At 38.8% G+C, this 15,239-nt stretch overlaps 2 protein-coding genes and 1 long non-coding RNA gene across 6 annotated transcripts in view; 2 read left to right on the top strand and 1 right to left on the bottom strand.

The window, feature by feature from the left end:
* The window catches only part of LOC118292075, a 57,573-nt gene that overhangs the window by 35,461 nt on the left and 6,873 nt on the right, over positions 1-15,239 (top strand). The window contains exon 2 of the long non-coding RNA XR_007030328.1: positions 12,554-13,647. This is a non-coding gene — a long non-coding RNA (uncharacterized LOC118292075). The remainder of the gene's footprint in view (positions 1-12,553; positions 13,648-15,239) is intronic.
* Positions 1,829-4,564, top strand: LOC118292072 (relaxin-3 receptor 1-like). The gene is made up of 2 exons (XM_035620732.2): positions 1,829-2,033; positions 2,885-4,564. The coding sequence occupies exon 2, from the start codon at positions 3,021-3,023 to the stop codon at positions 4,227-4,229; it is 1,209 nt and encodes a 402-aa protein (XP_035476625.1). The 5' UTR covers positions 1,829-2,033; positions 2,885-3,020; the 3' UTR covers positions 4,230-4,564.
* The window catches only part of LOC118292070 (ras/Rap GTPase-activating protein SynGAP-like), a 36,216-nt gene continuing 26,453 nt past the window's right edge, over positions 5,477-15,239 (bottom strand). For 3 of the 4 annotated variants that reach the window (XM_035620727.2, XM_035620730.2, XM_047330206.1), the window contains 5 exons: positions 13,805-14,458; positions 13,462-13,623; positions 12,501-12,712; positions 10,915-10,987; positions 5,477-9,603 (listed from right to left, as the gene is read on the bottom strand). In XM_035620727.2, coding sequence (XP_035476620.2) covers positions 9,565-9,603; positions 10,915-10,987; positions 12,501-12,712; positions 13,462-13,623; positions 13,805-14,458 — 1,140 coding nt within the window. In that variant the 3' untranslated portion in view covers positions 5,477-9,564. The remainder of the gene's footprint in view (positions 9,604-10,914; positions 10,988-12,500; positions 12,713-13,461; positions 13,624-13,804; positions 14,459-15,239) is intronic. The other variant, XM_047330207.1, reaches the window with a different exon arrangement.

Genomic DNA, 15,239 nt, shown 5'->3' with positions numbered 1-15,239 from the left:
TTCTCACAAAGGGTGGCGACAAAGCCACGTCTCAATAGTCCTTTCTCTGTCCTCACAGACCTTCACATTTCCCATGGCACAACTCAAATTGCAAGCTCAGAAATGCACACAGCATGGACCCATGTATTTCATCCATTTATGAAAGCAGATCGTAAAATATTCACCTCAATAGTTTGTGCAGTTCTGGAAAATATTCACCTTCTTGCCAATACTTGGATGAGAAGATCTGTGTACTAAATATGGAGCTATATTAAGGAGATGCTCAGCACAAAGAAAGGAAACCTCCAGCCTGGCTCTGTCCAAAAGTCAACAAAACCTGGATCTGACAGATCCTCTAAAGCTCTAATGATAGTCCAACACTCAACTCCCATTTGAAATCACAAACTTTTCTGTGCAGATTTAATGAACACAAAATAACACTTTAATTCATGACTTTTGGGAAATAGTAGGAAATAATCACGTGTGGCAGATCCTTGTCGGATCTAAAACTGTTTATAAATGAAATGATGAAAGTCATTGAGCGGCATCATTTCTTCACTATAGCAAATGGTTGAATTTAACATGTCGTTTCTGCTGCAATGAAAAACAAGGACACCGAGGGAGCTGCATGTTTTGTCCAGCTAGTTTATGAAGATGGCTCGTTTTGGACAGAGCAGCATTAATCAACTTCCCCACGCTTCCGCCTCTTCCAGGCTAATCACATTTAGTCATTGGCTGCTGATGTTCTTTCCACTATCAACGGCTTATAATAAAGAGTCATCTCTGCTGCTCAATCTAATCTTGAACCAACACAACAGATATAAATAGAAAAAAATATTATTTTAGTTTGTAAAAGTTGTGTCCTTTTTTTCACCTGTAAGTTTGGTCCAAGTGCCTTTAACACCACTGTCAAAGTGATGTTGTCTGCAGTTTCCATGCAAAGAGCAGGACAGATTTCTTTAATAACCTTTAATTTGTTTGTTCTGGAGAAAAAAAAGTTGGCTTTAAGGTCGACTAGGTGACTGTATAGTACATGCTCCATTTAATACAGGGATATGCAAAGAATGCTCAGCAATAAACTGTAAATGTGTAGAATAAATGATAGACCCACGTTTTAATTAACAGCAGATCCCAGACTTGACAACAATAAATTTGTCATTAAGAAGCTTTATAAACAGGGTTGTTTGAATAAGAACAAGGAAAACCTCAAATTGTTCCAAAAATGATAGACAGAAAAACAAAACAAAAATAAATTGGACAAGCTTCCAACTGGTGCATATCTTATTTATTCACCTATTCATGTAGCACCATTCGCAAAGTGCTTTAAAAACCACCTAAAATCAAACAACAATACACAACAGCAGGTTACAGTTACAGAAAGGAATGAGGCAGGAAGCTCAGCTTTGTTCATATTCATGCTGTTTCCGTAGCGACAATTAAAGATGGGAATGCTGCTTGGTTGTTTCAAGCAGATGTGTGTAAGTATGGCCTTGATTGCATGATGCACTCAAGAGTTGTCACGTCTACCAAGGGAAAAAGTGTGTAAAATGTAAACAGAAAAAAGTAGAACATTGTCTTATTCTTTTCCATTCTGTGTTACCGAATCTGGATGAAAAATGTAAATAACGTGGATAAAAGTATTTAAGAAAAATAAATAAATCAAGCACCCCAAGACAAAAATCTGTTCTTTAGTCCCCCAGTGTCAAGACTGAACAAGTGGCACTTAAAACTACTAAGCTAAAATCCATCCAATGGTCCAATTTCCCACCAAATTAATATATTATATCTTCTTCTTGGCTTTAGTTGTTTGTTTTAGACTGTTATACAATTCAAATCATTGTTGTGTGTTATCAGTGTTTCAGTAAAGCTGGTGCAGGTGTCCAATCTGAATATGCAGAGGGGGAATTATGATGGGGTGGAGCATGGAACTGGGTGGGTGAATCCATGTTGTTTTTGTTTGCCGCCTTCGAGATAAATCGGTGAAATGCAGCAGAGCTAAGAACAGCAGAACAAGAGCATCTGTCTAAATACTGAAGATTTGCCCCTTTGCTCTGGTAAGTTTTTTCTTTCTTTACATATAGTAGAGAATATGTGTATTTAAATGTTGTGCAGAGTTCGAATTGAATCAACAGACCATTGAAAATAGGGTCCAAATATTCTGTATATTTATTTCACTATTTTATGTCTTTGAACTTTTTCTGAGTTTAAAATAAAATCTAAAAAGTTGAGGTATGGTTGTTTATTACATTGTTTGTCAACAATATTAGAAATACATGTCAGCTTGGATTATTAGAGCTGTGAAGGAGAAAAACTGAATGTATTTATTTGGCACGGTTTGCTCTAACATTTGTTGTTATATTTGGTAAGTTTAATAAAGGATTTTAGCATAGTTTGCATGATGAAATGCACTGACATAAATGCAGTATACAAGAATATATGAATCAAGCAATTAATCATCACAGTTTTAAATGTACACATTTTAAACAAAACTCCTATGTTGTCATTTCACTGTTCCTTTTCTCACAAATAACAAATGATAAATGTAACTACACAAATAAGTTATTTTTTCATTTGAGATATGTTTATTATTTCATATTGCATCTAAACCTCATTTTCAAACTTTCAAACTCTTGATAATGCTTGGCAATGAACTTCTATAGATGATATAGATGTATGTAGATGATGCTTTGTAAATATTTTTCAAAAAGTGATTTGGGAAGATTGTCAATTAAAGGAGTTTATTCACATTTCCTCCCAGAGAAGTTTGTTTATTTGAGATGTTAATTGGATTATCCAACTCTGTGGGTAACACTTTAGCATAATCTGTTTATCTGACAAGACTAATCTATTTATTTAATCATAAACTGTAGCCGCCATTATGTAATAATTTCCTCTTTCCTTTCAGGGATAGATGACCGTCCGCTAATAAACAGACAACCAGAACTTTACATTTTTAACTCATTATCTGCACAAGGTGGACGACAGGAAAAACATCCTGAATAACAACTGACCATCAACAGATTGCCTTCAGGGTAACCAACATGTCAAACATCGACTTGAAGACACTTGAGTTCTTCAACAACATCCTGAGTGGCTGCGGTGTCGGCTCGTCCTGTAACAACTCCCACCTGATTTTCCACAACTCGAGTGTTGACACTGGGCTGGAGATTCTTGATGATGGATCCCCGTGGCTACGAATTGTCATCTCTGTGGTGTACTTTGTGGTGGCTACAGCAGGAGTGTTGGGCAACTTGTTAGTGATGTTCCTGCTTTACTCAACTCACACCATCACCACAGGCACCATCAACTTCTTTGTGTTCAACTTGGCTTTGGCCCACCTGCTGTTCTCCCTGGCCTTGCCATTTTGGGCCGTGGACATTGCGATGGATTACAGCTGGCCTTTTAGCCTGGCCACATGCAAGGCCGTGTCCTTACTCACTGGGCTGAATGTCTTTGCGAGCTGCTTTTTCCTGACAGCGATGAGTTTGACCAGGTACTGCTTTGTGGCAACTGCTCTCAAACCCAGTGGCTCCCTGTGCAGTAGATCTTGCACTTCTCCAGTGGCCACGGCTTTTATCTGGGCTGGAGCGCTCGTAGCGGCAGCACCACGAGCTCTGTTTGCCGACCTGAGCCTCGTGGGCAGCGGCAACGACACAGCATGCCTGCTCCGTTTCCCAGATGGCACGGCCTGGCTTGGAATAAACCAGCTCCTGCGCATGGTGCTGGGATTCCTGCTCCCCTACGCCATCATAATCATCTCATACCTGCTTCTGCTGCGCTTCCTCTGTCGCCATAAGCTGAAGGGCAGCAACTCTCGGCGAAAGGCCGACGTTTCAAAGTCTGTGGCAGTGGTGGTGCTTTCATTCTGCGCTTGCTGGTTCCCGTACAATGTCCTCACACTGTGGGGTGTGCTGATCCAGCTGGACATTGTTGATATCAGCCCCTCGTTCTACTTGGCTCAAACATACTTCTTCCCTCTGGCTAACTGCTTGGCTTTCGCCAGCAGCTGCTTCAACCCTGTCATCTACTGCCTTGTTCGAAAAGAATACCGCGTGGCTCTCCGCAATGTGCTCCTCAAGTTGAGTCTGGCTATTATGTCCAAGATGCCCTATTGCATTAACTCTAAGGGTGGGTCGGCACAAGCTGGGCAACTGGCGGTTTCTCTCAACATGCACAGCCACACATCTCAGTCTGACACAAAGAGATATGCACCATTGTCAACACTCCCCACAGCAGTGTCCAATCTGTAAAGCCACAACACGGTGATCGTATTCTTTACGCCTGTACTTAAGTTATGTTTAAGAATGATGTTTTATTCTATTGTGTGCTTCAGAATGAGCAGTGTTGTTCTCTGCATGTGCAGAGGATGTATAGTTGTAAAGATCTGTCGTAGAGATGCCGCACCTCAACCTCTCAATTAATCTTAGTAGTATTGAAATAGAAATTTCATACAAGTTTTCTACTGTATGAAATTAATGTATATGTCTACCACTGCTGTTTGGAATTACTAATATTGCTGCACTGTAGGTCTGGATTGTGATTGTCTTGGTTGTAATTTGTCAGGTATGAAAGCATTTTTTGTCTTTTGTTGGAATAGAAATTAGTAAATAAAATAGTTTTTAATCTACACTTTGTACTTTTTTATTGTATTTTTGCTCTCCACTTTGCCAGTTTATTCTGTACAATGTGCAGTAAAAGTATATTGAATTGCTTATAACGCACACATACACACTGTTCATATATATATTATTGTATACACCTTTTAGGCCTGTGTAGAAATTTTGTGTCTACTTTTTCTCCCTTCCGCGTGATGCTTCATTTGAAGACACACTGTGCTTGTGTAATGAGTTTAACTTGAAATGGATCAGTATTTGGGGTCCTTTTCTTAAAGGGGTTATTTTATCTTTTCTATTTGCTTCTCACATCTGGATCATCTATGTATGTAAAGCTGTCATGGCCGGATATATGACAATATACATGTAACAAATTGATATGATCGGATTGTGGTCACTCTCTACCAGCTGAATTGACTGATAATGTATGACCGATATTACGGGAAAGTCTCCCTGTACTGATACTACTGCTTTCTGTTCTCCCTTTCCACCACAAGATGGTAGTGTTGTTCAATTTAATTTTTTAAAACTGCGGCCTAAACTCCTGCCACACACTGTTAACCTGGAAAAATATCTTTCAAAAGGTTCACTTCTTTAGATCACTTGACTGGATTGTTTGAGTCCCATGAAAACAACACTTCTGACTTTTATCTGAATGATACATTGGAAGGACATTTTGTGTATTATCCTGTCTGAAAATGTTTAACTATTCCTTTAAGTCGCTCAATTTTCAAGATAGATTGTGGGGGGGAAATGCAGAAAACTCCAACATGCATAGCAGACAAGCTTGTACTGCACACTGAATTGATTTGGCTACACATTACATAAATACAACTTTAAAAAGATAGCTGACTTAAATCAAAAGATCTCTAATTAGGGATTTATTAATTTATTGAAATCACTCAGAAATCACCTGAAAAATGAATACATTCCCTTTGTTCAAACAAAACAAAATCATGTCAATCAAGTGTACTTACACTAATAATATTACAAGCGCAATCATACCCACAATAACTACCATTGTAAATAAAACTACCAACATTAAACATCCACCACACAACATCAGTGGACTGGAGGGTATGGCTTATCCATGGGGCATGGCTTATTTCAAAATAAATGTCAAGTAAATGAAGGTATTACATCCAGTAGGCCTAATTCAAGTCAGGAACCCCACCAACTATATATTTGTGACACAGTAGATCAATTGTGCAGAATAGAAGCTGCCAACAAAAATACTTTTTGATTCCAAAATCATATACATACATTTCATAAACATAAATATGTTGATTGATGTTAACTACCTCTTTTTTTCTATTTCAAAATATACAAGATCTCTCATTTCATTTATTAGGTCCTGCGTTAGCTGCCGCAAAGCAGCAGTTAATTTCTTCTCCCTTGGGTCAACAAAGGTTCATACATCCTCTAAAATGTCACGGTTCTGTAAACATATAATGCACTTCTTCAACAGCAACTTCAATAATATTTCATACCAAGTTTTATTACAGTGGAGTGTTTATCACATTTTTCATTTGCACCAAGAAAAATTAAACTCTTAGTTCCTTTTTAACGTAACAAATAATAATGAAAAGGTAAATTAGATCATTTATGAGATGAGTCAGAACTCAACCAAAATAAAAGCAGAGCAGTTGCCTCATGGCACAAACCCCTTCTTTCATGTAATTTTTGAAACAGGTTTAGCTTTAACGCTCACTTGCCAAAGATTGTGTCAATATTTTGTGCATTTGGCATTAAAGATATTAAAAGATGTGTTCCTCTTAACACCTGAGAGTCTGACGAATACCTGGCACACCTTCAATCCCATCCCATGATTAAAAAGATTTGTATGAATGTTAACGGCACTTAAATGCAATCGTAAACAGGACAGAACTTTAGAAATGGCAAAACGTTTTATATATAAACTCTTAACACAGCAATGAACAAGCAGCCGAAATAAAATCTGACTTTTGCATCTAGTTATGAACAAAATTTGAATTTTTTTCTTAGCACTGTCTCTTAAATAAATAAACTTTTCTACTCAAATGGAATAAAGTATCCTCTCGTAGGCTGTGATTTAAGGATCCTTAACTCCAGCAGAGAAGGGAGATGAGGGCAGGATTTCAGAGGTAGCACACTGTACCACTGCACCTTATACAAGTTTAACCAATATATGGTTCTAACATATAATGTATATTTTTTTCCGTCTTTAAAAACATTTGTCATAGTTAATGGATTGCAGCTTCTTGTAAAATGAAAACAGAAGTGCATTATAATATTTCAAAATACTGTATTGCAATGCAGGCCAAATAAATAAACACATATTTCAAAAGAAGATTCCTTAAGTCTGCAATCCAGTATTGTTGAAAGCACCACAGCTATTTTGGTTACACAACATAGGCAAGATATTTTAAGAATGGGTCCTATTATTTCATCTTGAACAGAAATGTGCTATGCTGGGAAATGATTCAACTCTCATCCCCATGAACGCAGTCACATCATGGCACTACAGTTTCTGGATTGCAGCATTAAGAGTCAGAATATATAAGATTCAGTGTTCACCACACGTTCAACATGCCTGAAGGCCTACCCTTGATTTAAATACATTTTACATATAAGAATAGATATACATTAAGCTATTTTTATACATTTCTTAGTAACATAAACATATCAATTTCTATTATTTTAAATTTATGTTTATCTTGAAAGAAAAAAATATTTTTAAAGGCAAGAGGTTAAGATAAATCATATCAACCATGAAATTCATAATATAAATGAGTCTGACTAACGTACAGAGTTAACCAACACACTGCTTATTAATTCATCACCTGACTACAAAAAAAAAGACATTTAATATACAAAGTTTACAAGTTCTTTTGTGTCGGCTTTGTTATTTTGGGCCCTGTGACACAGACTGTAAGGCAGTCAAATCCTATGCACATATATACTACATATCCCTGCTTGGAAACTCTTTATTGTTCTGTTGTTGTCACCGTCTCTCCTCTTTTTGTTGGCCTGCAATTTCTTTCATGTTGTATAATGCAAAAGGCTGAACGCCACCCTCTTCTGAAAAATACGGAAGAGTCAGCAGGTTTGAATTTAAAAATGAAAACAAAAGATGCCTTCCTGTAAGAAAGCTCTTTCAAATGTTCTTTGTACATTAGAATATCTGACTGCAAACTGACTTACTCGTCCTCGCAATTTAAAAGCACATGCAGAGCTGTTGCACATCTATGCTTCAGAAACAAACACAACAGATGAGTAATTCACTACTTTGCTATAATATAATTTGCTTCCAGTTGCACATTGTGTTTATAATTATAGTTATTAAAATGTATTTATACAGCGCTTATCAAACCAATGCTGCAAAGTGCTATAAAACTAAATTAACATGAAAAAAAAAGGCAAAAGCCAGACATGGAAGGCTGAGAGGCGAAAAGATCTGGATTTTATAACTTCTCAGGTTGACCTATTTCTTTTGAATCTTTGTTAAACTAATCCGCCAATCGTTATCTCGATTGTTTAGCCAATAAAATATCAGAAAACAGCAATTACTCATTACAAGCAAATGCAGTGAACTCTCACTTATGAGGAGCTGTAGCCATCACTCTGAGAGGCTATGACATGAAGTTAATGTCCCAGCTTCTCATGTTCCCACAGTGATTTTAGAAAATGATGGAAACACTTCTCTTGCTGACAAGTCTGTCAGCACTGGCTCACCTATTTGCATATTGAGTTAAGAATCAAGATAATGATGGATTACGAATAACACCAGGTATAGATGCAGGGGCCTGTGGATTGGATGAAATAATCCAAATAACATATCCAGACACATTATCTGTTAATAATGGGTGGAAATGGCAGCCAGCCAGTGCTAAGTAACCATATTTTGAGGAGTGGGGGGTGGGGCCTGCCTGAGAGCTTGTTCACTGCACATCCACCTGCACCTTCGACCTCCACCTATTGGACGGTACTACTGTAGCTGTCAATGGCCCATTAAAATCTATATTTAGTCTTATTTTCCATTGTCTATAGTGTTTATGAAGCACTTTGTATCACTGTTTTGAAACGTTTTATATACACACTTATCATTATTACAAAGTGAACAAAACATTTTCATCTCAGATCATTTTTGTGAAATAGTATTTGTCATTATTTAAAAAGAATTGTACATTTAGTTAATACTCCTTGTATTGAAATGAAAGAGATTGTGGTTCTGGTTTTATACAGTCCACCAGAGGAAAACGTAACCGACGAGAGGATTTAGATTGTATTTAAAGCAGTTACAATAGAAGTTGATTGCAGGACTTGTTTGGCATCTATTTAGGTAGGATGGCTGTGCTATAAAAAATGCAAAAATCATAAATGATGACCCCTCTGAGTGAAAAAATCTGAGAATGATACAAAATGATTATCAGAATCAAATTGTGATTTACGGTATACGTCTTTGTATGGCCCCAGCATCTGAGGATCATGGCTGGCAAATGATTTAATAACATGCTTGTTGCTTGTCACAAGCTTCACTATGAGGGAATATTGTGCTTATAAGAGACTCGTCTACACTTTATCTGCAGCCACGAGTGAAAAAAGTGTTTGCTGCTTCTAGCAAGGGAAAGTCATGAATCCATCCAATCTCACCTCTTCCAATTCAAATTAAAAAAAACCTCATTAAGTTCAGTATTGCCATTATTGTGGCATTGGCTTATATTTCAGTGAACATGTGTAGATGATTCATCATTCACATTGGCCCTCACGCTAAACTGATTGTCAAGTTCTGGTACAGGCAAAGTTTGAATATGTGCAAAGTATTTATTTTTTAGGAACATTGGGAGATGAAGCCTCCAGTAGTCTTTTGGATCCACTGTGCGGCTTCGTCTTCGTGGGGTTGTTGTTGTTGTTGTTTTTTTGTGGAGGATCTGAATCAGTCTTCTCACATTCAAATGACCATCATGAACTCTGGTCACTCTGGAATTGGCAGTCAGGATCCTGGGTGGCCACCATATCCGTGGCTGATAGTCTGAGGGGAGAGAAAATGGGTGAAATTACTTGTTACCCCCTTTTAAAGTCTAGTGAGGGAACAAGTTTAAAAGTAATAGTTAAATGTTTTTGCGTTAAACGTGTTATCACGTTCTTGCCAAAGGCTACGGCGATTGGATGCAACTCGTGTCTGTGGGATGACGGGCCAGCAAGCAATTCGCTTAGCACAAAGACTGTAAACAGAGGTAAACAGCTAGCCTGGCTCTGCCTGAAAGTCATTTTAAATGAGGGGGGGACACCTCTAATATTTCTTGGCTGGAGAGACTTCAGGAAGTCACTGCTCCTGGCCAATAATAGTCACGCACATAAGTCCCAGCCTCAACCTCTATTTCCAGTCTTTGTGCTAAGCTAACAGGCTGCTAGCTGCAGAGTGGCATTAATCTTTGTTCTCATCTAAGTCATTTCTCAAGAAAGCAGAATAAATTATATCATTATATATAGTGTTTTCCCCGAAACATTAACTTATTCTTTTAAATCTGAAAACCGTTGACTCTTAAAGCCACAGTGTGTATTTTTTGTACTTCTGGCGGCATCTGGTGGTAAAGTTTCAAACCGCAATCAGAAAAAAGCAATGCAGCATTCAATACCGTGAGAGCCAGAGGATTTACTACACTTTATTTTGCTTTCAGAGTCTGTATCTGTCTTGTTCCACCTTCATCACTTGCACGTCAGAAGTCTGGTGTAAAACACTCACAGAAAGACCCAGTGCGAAAATGATGACAAGTGGTCTGATTTTTTAAGAGGCATTTTTGTCTATTTGCCCTTGATATTGAGGGCTGCAAAGGAGATGGCAGTGAATTTCAAGGATGTTTCAGCGTAAACATGGCACACAGACACACACACATGCATGCACACAGAGCCTCTTCACCTGCGTCACAATCCAGCCCACACGGTGCATTTATACAGCTGAGCCCTGAAGGAGAACTGTGATGCTGCTAGTGACTCACAGTCAAGGTTTTCCTAATGGAGAATGCATTCTGTGGTATAATTATAAGAGTGCCAAAGACTAATTGTTCCCTCCCAGAGACAAAACAGATTAACCTCCGTGCATAAAGGTAAATTCCATCTAGCTCCTAATTCTCCCCGCAGGAAAATGGTGAAATTTCAGATGCCACATGAATGTACTTTTGAAAAGATGGGAATAGGTGGAGTGCATGACAGCTGCAAGCTTTTCCTCTGCCCTGGCTTTGGCAAAATGCTCTGGATGTGATGTAAGAATGATGCAAGCTGTTTTACGACACGACCGGTTTGGCGAATAGAGATGATAAAAGATGTAGACACAGGCACAAACCTGGTCTGTGAGGATTCGAGGCTTAATATCAGGAATGGCACCCCCTCTCAGCTCATCTTCCACAACCATGAGTCTGTCAACAGGGTAAATAGAAACAAACAAACCGGTTAATAAAAAATAATCTATGAAGCCGGTGTTCTCGAAATTTACCGTAGAATTACGTGGCCATTTGATGATATTAAGGTCTTGACATGTTCCTGGGTACATTCAGCCATCCTCCTGAAGCTAAAGCTGCGCTGCCTTCAGAACGGCTCAGACGATTCAAATTCAGCTGTCAGCTTGTCAAAACTGTGTGTGCAGGATAGTGAAATGTGCCCCATCTGCCAAAGTAAGTCAACTTAAAGAGGCGTTCTACCAAATGAGATGAGATGTGAGCACCGTAATATTTGTATAACTTAATGTGGCCTAATAAGCATTTCACTGGGTAGCACTGAGTCGCACGTTATTCCAAGAAACATTTCCTTGACTTATGTAGCGACGATCATAATCAGACTGACTCAGTTTCTTCTGTCTTCATGATAAAGATCCTGACATAAAATCAAGTGGTTCATATCAAGTATGAGCCTGATGGGTATGTTTATTGATCAAGTCATGATATTTGAATGAGCAACATTTAAAGGAATTGTTCCACGTTTTGGGAAATTATTCACTTATTTTGCTTCCTTTCTGAGAGCTGGATGAGAAGATTGATATCACTCATGTCTGTGTGTTAAAGGTTTTAACCACTAATGATGCTATGTATTCATGAAAATACAAAGCGTGTTTGTTTTCTTTGTCATTGTTCACTGGCATGGGAACAATAGTCACTAGTTTCCATCTAAATATAGCACAAATACTGGATGACTTTCCCAGAAAATCTGCAAAAAGAAAATACAACTTGCATTTTTCATCCACTATCATTACACAAATATTATGAGTTGGGCACAAAGTCTTTTTGGGGAGCGGAAGCCTAAAGGTCACATGTTATGTCGCTAATTTAAATGTTGCACCTTATTCTTTTAATCCATACAAAAATAGAAATGTTAATAATTTCTGGATTTACAGTATTTATTTAAATTCAGACAAAGCTATTCCAGCTTTTCCCTTACGCTTTATACTTCGCTGTGCTAACAGCTTCCCAGCACAAATATGAGTGATATCTGTCCTTTTTTTCATTTAACTCTGAGCAAGAAAGCAAATGAGAAAATTGCCCCAAAATGTTAAACCATTTCTTTTAAATCAGAATCATATGACACCATGGAAAGTTGTATTTCAGTTTTCTGTTTCTGCATTTCTTTTAATGGTAACAATTTCGCAAAAAAACAGAAGGAAAGAAAGCTGGTCACCACTTTTAACCTTTACATTGCTTGTTTCCCTTAACCTGGGTGGAACTTCTTCTACGTATTGTTTTCTTGTGGCACCTTCTACACTTTCAGGCAACAGCAAAGACTGTTGTGAGTATCAGTAACAGACTGTTGTGTTTCCATGGTTAATACAAGGATATAATCATGATATATGACAGAAGTCTTACATAAAACATACTGTGGATTTTAAGCGTGCACGACCCTAATTCCTGCCAGCTCTTCTTCTAGCTGAACACTAGTCACCTGTTGATGATGCCTTTGATTTGAGAGTCCTTTTCCACTTGTTGCTGCTTTAGGCGGCGTTCGCTGTCATCCAGGCGGCACTGATACTGCTGCAGGATCTTGCTCGTCTGCTGTTCCTGCGACACGAGTCTCTGCTCGTACTCTTCCAGCTTGCGATGGGACATCTTCAGCCGTTCCTTCAAGGAATGTATCTCCTCTTCGTATTCCTTTACCTGACAGACCGAAGGAAATAAAGTGAGTTCAGGTTCAACTGTAACATGTATCCTGCGATATTCCTGAATGATGACTGATTTCAATGTATAAAGATATCTATACAGACACAACCATCTATTCCCCAAACAAACTCACAACTCATTTTGTGATACGCCATTCTTTACATGCATTAATTTAAGATCCTACGTGCATTCTATATGATTTGAAGTACAATACAATACACTGTACCTCATTTATTTAAGACTAAATGTAGAAGTCAGGCTTACAGGAACCAGTCTTTCCTTTTTTATATCCAAAATATGAGATTTTTAGCCACAATACTATTGAGGGAGCATTCAAGAACAAAACTAAAACAGGCCAACATTTGTCCATCCTGTAAGGTTAACATGAATCTTCTGTTCAGGTTATTGATCACTCCAATCCACAATTTATCTTTAAACTTTTCACTCTTGCTGCTATTTGGAGCTGCCTGTATACCAAGCTCAATTGTAACGCTCGGCATTAGAGTGTATGCATCGTATTTCAATAATAAAAAAAGGAGCAGATATTTTACTACTTCACTTCAGATCCCTGAGAGCGCTTTCAAGATAACATTTCTCTGAATCGCCTTACTCCTTTAGACCTCCCCTTGTATCTCAGCTCTCTTTAAATAGTGTCATATTTATTTTGGGGGAAATCATACACACACAGTAGGCTAAAACCCCAAAAGCATTTCAACTATCATTGAGCAGGAGGTGCGTGTACTAACCCTCTCTAATCGTGACTCATCCATGCTTTTGGAGTACTCCTTCAGCTGACCCTCACGGTCCGGCCGCAGGCTCTCGATGTCGGCAGACAGATGTGGCATGTTGGACACCCAGGCGACTGTCCTCTCATTGAGGGCCGAGGTTGTCAAGTTGGACTGAGAACCCTGGAAGAAAGAAACGGGACGCTGGTGAGTTTAATTCATGCCCTAATAATAGGAAGGATTTCTTCAAATACAAATATTGTTTTAAAACCTCGTCATTCCTCATGTCAGGTGAACTGAGGCAATGAAATCAATAAACGGTTTTGGAGCACTTCTTTAAATAGGAGGTCTGAATTAGACTCGCCTGTTTATTGACAACTGGCTTGAGCAGATGCTGCTGCGGCGGCTGCAGTTGTGCCTGTAGTTGTGCTTGCAGTTGTGCCTGCAGTTGTGCCTGTTGAGACTTCTTGGTGCTTTTCGTCGGAGTGTCTGTTGACTCCTCTGCAGCTGCCGACGGGCCCTGGTTCTCTTTGGCAGCGCTCGTCTGGTACGGAAGCCCCGGAGCTGGACTGTCTGTCACCGACAGCTGCGTCTCCTGTTGTTGTTGTTGTTGTTGCTGTAGCTGCTGCTGATGTTGCTGTTGTTGATGTTGCTGCTGTTGCTGTTGTTGATGTTGCTGATGTTGCTGCTGTTGATGTTGCTGTTGTTGATGTTGCTGCTGATGGTGCTGCTGCTGTTGGTGCTGCTGCTGAGTTTGGCGTGATTTTGGGTGACTGCCACTGAAATTTGTGTCAGAAGAGTTGAGGAGGAGGTTCCTGCTCTGCGGGCGAACCTTTGGAGGGGTGGCGGTAGCCGGCGTGTTGATGGACCGCTGCGACTTGAGGTGTTGTGGCGGGGCCATGGATGACTGGCGGACAGGATGAACTGTAGTGGGAGGTGTGGCCAAAGAGGCGGGGGTGCCCGTCCCAGTGGCTGTTTGCGATGTGACTCCCATCAGGTGCTGCTGCTGGAGAGATTCCTGAGAGGAGAGAAAAAGGTGACAAGACTACTTACTTGACTGAAATAACTGAAAACCACTATGTGGAAAAATAGCTAACTTTGATGCCCCCCAGTGGCCATATCCATCAAAACACAATGATAGACAGCATTGAGCATGGTTGACCCTGAAGTCCCCATGTGTCTGACACCAAAAGAAAACTTCCCTTCACTGTATTTTTAAACCAGATTCACTCACTTCTCAAAACCCAAATGCCATCTGAATAATTTAAAAAGATGCTATAGTCATGAGAATTCTACATGGACAGACAGATGGATGTATAATTAACACCCTTAAACAATAAAGCATTTCAATTTTTACAGAGGACATTAAGCCAAATAAAATAAACACAAGGTAATAAAAAAGACAAAAATATGAAATAAAATAAGAAAAATAAGCTTAAAAATAAATTTGAATAAATATTATATCACTACAATGCAGTGGTGTGCCTCCAAATGTCAAACTGAAAAGTTTTTTGAGCTTGTTCAAGAGATTTGTGAACAGAGAAAAAGTGAACGCTGACATCAATTAGATATAAAAATGATGTATAAGACATTACGTGCCCAATCTCAGCTTAAATTTGAGTAGGTTCACCTCAACATTGAAATAAATGAGATGCAGCCTGTAAAAGGGTTCTGTGTAGCATCAATTATTTCATTTCAGACTTAACGTTTTGACGCAGAGAACCTGAAAACGTGCAACTATATTTGTCCAAATATGTAGGGTCTGGAAGTAGGGGTTGGACAGTGATGATTAATCCATA

Source organism: Scophthalmus maximus, chromosome 22, assembly GCF_022379125.1.
Source record: "Scophthalmus maximus strain ysfricsl-2021 chromosome 22, ASM2237912v1, whole genome shotgun sequence".
Taxonomy (NCBI): Eukaryota; Metazoa; Chordata; class Actinopteri; order Pleuronectiformes; family Scophthalmidae; genus Scophthalmus; species Scophthalmus maximus.
Note: the sequence above shows the minus strand (reverse complement) of the source record. Positions and strands in the feature narration are given on the sequence as shown.

Bases quoted from the DNA above. Each gene is read 5' to 3' on its own strand.
- LOC118292072 (XM_035620732.2), top strand. From the start codon at position 3,021: ATGTCAAACATCGACTTGAAGACACTTGAGTTCTTCAACAACATCCTG.